Source organism: Lipotes vexillifer, unplaced genomic scaffold, assembly GCF_000442215.2.
Source record: "Lipotes vexillifer unplaced genomic scaffold, Lipotes_vexillifer_v1.1 scaffold42, whole genome shotgun sequence".
Lineage (NCBI taxonomy): Eukaryota > Metazoa > Chordata > Mammalia > Artiodactyla > Lipotidae > Lipotes > Lipotes vexillifer.
The window spans coordinates 2,863,253-2,867,842 of NW_006783436.1; the positions used below are offsets into that span (position 1 = coordinate 2,863,253).

Sequence of the window (4,590 nt, forward strand, 5' to 3'; positions counted from 1 at the left end):
AAAGAGTGTACATGCTAGGTTAATTTTTATATTTTATCTTAATTTTATATGTTAATTATTCGGGTCTTGCTTTATTCTTATTATTTTCAGAGTTTTATAGGTTTATATTCCAAGGATGTTTAATCTGACATTGGGATTTTACAACTTGTAATTCAATGCCTGAATTGTGTTAAGAGTTACTCTCTAACATTTATGTCTTTATTCTCCCTTAGGCTTATATAAAATGTTCAAAAAATTTTAATAGCATGTAGAGAAATAGGATTGTTTAACCTCATAAAATATTTAACTCAAGCAGTCTGGTGACATCAGGTTAATCTAGTTATATGTAAACTAGCCTTCTTACCCTGCTTAGAGTGACCATCCCTTTTTCTTAACTATTAGCAGAATATGAGAAAAATTCACATATCTTCACCAAAGCTGAACGTTATAGTGAAATACACAATTGGGGGAAACCACTTTGATAAATGAAAAGTATTATTTAATTTTTATTTATTTTTAAAATATTAGTGAGGTTAAATATTATTTTCATGGTTACTGGCTTCTTCTGTTATATCTTTTGTAGCTTGTTTCTTCATGTCCTTTGTCCAGTTTTCAGTTTAGGGGTGTGGGTCTTTTTCTAACTGATTTCATTAGAGCTTTGTGGATGGAGGTAGAAGTGATTAACTCTTAATAAGTAATTTTCATTAAAATTTGATTTTTTTAAAAATTGAAGTATTTTTATTTTGGAAGATAATGCAGGTCTTTGGAAGATAAACCTTTATCTGGAAGATAAATACTGGTTTCCCTAAAACTTTTGGCTGTATTGGCAAATTTCTTACAATATGCAATTATGATACGTAGGAATATTTGTTTATGCTTAATTTATGTTTATGATTTTTTAGGAAGTAGAAGACAGGGTGAGTTTTTGAGAGGTCATTTTAACTAAAGTTTTTTCTTTTTGAGGAGACTTTAAAGGTTACAATGTTATTAAGATTATACTTCATCAAAATTTAGAATTCAAGTGCCAAAGTCTATCATAGCTTCTTGTTTAAAACGTTTATTGTAAAGTTAAAGCCAAAGAAACTTTGTAACTCTCTTACGATCTTATGAATCTTAATTAAAAGATATATTTTGTATCTGCTACCATAAGTCAAAATCTTAAAAGTGTTTCATCCTCGTTTTTATTTCTAAAATGTAAATTAAAATTCTAGAAACTATCTGGGTAGGCTTTTTCACTATTTTATGATTCCCAAGAGTTATTCAACATGTGTGGATATAAAATATAGAATATTCTTAATGACTCAGAATAAATTTTTAAAATTTAAGATCTCCTTTCCCCACAGTGACGTTTGTTAACACATTCTCTTCCTTATAATACACAGTGTTGGATCATGAAACAGAGTAAACAAACAAGTCATTGTTTAAAATAGTGTGCCCTGTGTTCAAAGGACTGTGAATTTTTGTTTTGAATTGTTATTATATAATTTTAGTTCTAGAATACATTACATATTATATTTTAATTTTATGTGATACAAAGATATTTACTTTAGATGCAATATTAACAGTTTATAACATTCTTTAGATTATTATTTTAAATATTTAAGCATCATGTATGACTAATTTCTCATCTTAACCTTGGAGGAAAATATTCTGTTCTATAAAAAAATAAGTAAGTAAATGAAGATAATGAATAGGGCATGAAAGTAAGCCATTCTTTGGTATTTGGAAGTTCAGTCTTTTTTTTTCCGCCTGGCTGCACCGCACAGCTTGCGGGGTCTTAGCTCCCCGACCAGGGATTGAACCCGGGCCCTCAGCTGTGAAAGTGTGGAGTCCTAACCACCAGACTGCCAGGGAACTCCCGGAAGTTCAGTCTTTCAAAAATATTTATTTTTCTTAAATTTGCCAATTATTTTTTCTGAAGTGACTGCCATAACCTGACTTTATATTGCTTTCTAGAATTTTCTTTGGGTGTTATCACAGTCACCTTTAGATATCTTGACACATACTATGTTTGGTAGAGTAGTATTTTCTTTTTTTTTTTTTTAAGTTGACGGAACAATTCTTTATTAAGTTGGGAGTGTATTTATTTAGATTAAATTTATTGTCCTGTGGTTATATACACACATACACGTAAGCAGAAATTCAGTGTTTGAAAAATTGTGTTCTGCTTTCTGTTTCAAGGAGGGAGTTATTTATAGGGCAGCATATTGAAAGGGTAGTATCTGGAGATCAGCCTGAGGCAGAGAAGTACATTCTTGGAGGTTCTCTTTGAATATTCCAGGCCAAAGGGATGTCACAACCTGAGGTTAGAGAATGGGAGGGTCTATATTATACAACAGCCTGGAAGATCGAGGTGACTGGATAAACTGTAGATAAAACCAGGTAGACTGCCCAGGCAGTCAAGAGAACAGAACAGGTGAAGATAAACAGCAAGCGGTGGTGTGTGCTCTTTTTGTGCCATACTTGATGCGAAGCACTGTTTGCTAGGCACAGTTGATATCATCCCTGTCTCTCCTTTGAATGATTCAAAGAAAAGTCCTATGAGTCATGTTTTATTTCCTTCATTGCACATAACTTTGTTTAGAATTCATTTGTTCATTCAATACATATTTATTGTATACCTAGTATATATACCAGGCATTGTTCTAGGCTCTTGGGATTCATCAGTGAACAAAAAAGACAGAAGAGGATCTTTGTTCTAATAGCACTTACAACGGTAGGGTAGGGAGAAAATAGTACATAGTAAACGTAATATATAACTAAATTATAGTACGTTGGGCAGTATGTTAGAAGGTGACAAGTGTAATAGACAAAAATAGAGTCTGAATACAGATTGGGAGATCTGGATGGGATTTAGGGGGAGGATACATATTAAATAGGGTGGTTATGGTTGGCCTAATTGAGTTGATTATTAAAGTAGAGTTCTTTTGTTTCTTTTATTTTTAGCTTCAGCACAAGTCAGCAAGGTGAATAAGTACTGCACTTCTTCCAACTTTCATTCCACTTTGGGGAAAAAGAATATCATCATGTCAAGCATTACGATTGACCCAGATGTCAAGCCTGGTGAATATGTCATCAAGAGCCTCTTTGCAGAATTTGCTGTTCAAGCTGAAAAGAAAATTGAAGTTGTAATGGCTGAACCCTTGGTGAGTAGAGCTGACCTATAAATCCAATATTTTCTTGACTTGCATTAACCATTATATTACAAATTTTCCAAAGAAAATAATATACTTGAAAAAATATTAAAGGAAGCCAATCTGAAAAGGGTACATACTGTATAATTCCAACTGTATGACATTCTAGAAAAGGCAAAGCTGTGGAGACAGTAAAGGATCAGTGGTTGCCAGGGATTGGGCAGGGGTAGGGGTGGGATGAATAGGCAGACACAGAGGATTTTTAGGACAATGAATATATTCTGTATGATATTATAATGGTGGATACATGTCATTATACATTTGTCCAAACCCATAGAATATACAACACCCGTTGTGAACTGTAGTGCAATCTATAGACTTTGGATGATGAGGCTGTGTCAGCGTAGGTTCATCTGTTATAACAAATGCACCCCTCTGGTGCGGAATGTTGATAATGGCGGGGCCTATGCGTGTAAGGGCACAGGGGAATATGGGAAGTCTATCCTTCCACTCAGTTTCGCTGTGAACCTAAAACTGCTCTCTAAAATAAAGTCTTAAAAAAAAATTAAGGGATAGGCCAGTAGTAAAGTGATGATCTAAAAAGCTGTAATGACTCTAGAACCCACTTTGATAAGTTACTGCCGGTCACCAAAGAACAAAAATGGATTTCACCAATGGGAATTGTTGAGACAGATAAAACATAAGAGAAAACCTAAAACATTCTGTGAGTTAATGATGTGACAGTAGCCAGACTTATAATGAACACGTAAACAGCTTTGAACTTACAGTACACGAGGATACTTAAAGAATGTGAGGAGCTCTGTGTGAGTCGAGCTTATGGTGACGAAGAAGGAAGAAAAAGACCAAAAACAAATGTCTGGGTTGGATTCTAACGAATTGTGGTGGCTATTACGATAGATAATACAGTGGTTGGGCAGTAAGAGGGAGAATAGATGAAAGGCAAAGACTGTTTAGTTGTTGTACATAATTCAGGCCGGAATGAAAAGAGCCTTGGAACTAGGGCATTAACAGTGGAGCAGTGGTTGCAGAAAAAAGTGAGATAAACAACAGGAGCAGAATCAATAGAACTTGGCACATAATTAAATAGGCTTAGGTGTTTTGAGTGAGAGTGAAGGGTTAAAATTTTTTTGAAGTGTTAGAAAAGATGGTAATATATTTACTTAGGTAAAGAAAACAGGAATATTATTGGGGTAGTAAAGGTGATTAAGATAATTTTTCCTTTGTGTATGTTAAGCTTGAGCTACTAGCGATCTAAACCATGTGGAACTATCTGATTGGTAGCTGGAGATTCATTTTGGAAACTCACAAGAAATATAGATTTTGGCATCATCTACATGAGGGTGATAATTAAAGCTAAAAGAGCACATGATAATATCAAGGGAAGAGAGTACACAATAGCATTATTATTGTCAAATAATATAGAGAGGCAGAACACAGTGAACACTGAGGAAGAGCG

The 4,590-nt window shown here is 34.0% G+C and overlaps 1 protein-coding gene across 2 annotated transcripts in view; it reads left to right on the plus strand.

Moving 5' to 3' along the window:
* The window catches only part of FRYL (FRY like transcription coactivator), a 243,406-nt gene that overhangs the window by 104,283 nt on the left and 134,533 nt on the right, over positions 1-4,590 (plus strand). Inside the window, exon 4 of one of the 2 annotated variants that reach the window (XM_007456098.1) lies at positions 2,926-3,125. In XM_007456098.1, the coding sequence (XP_007456160.1) occupies positions 3,006-3,125 (120 nt within the window). In that variant the 5' untranslated portion in view covers positions 2,926-3,005. Of the gene's footprint in view, positions 1-2,925; positions 3,126-4,590 lie in introns of those variants that run through there. The other variant, XM_007456099.1, reaches the window with a different exon arrangement.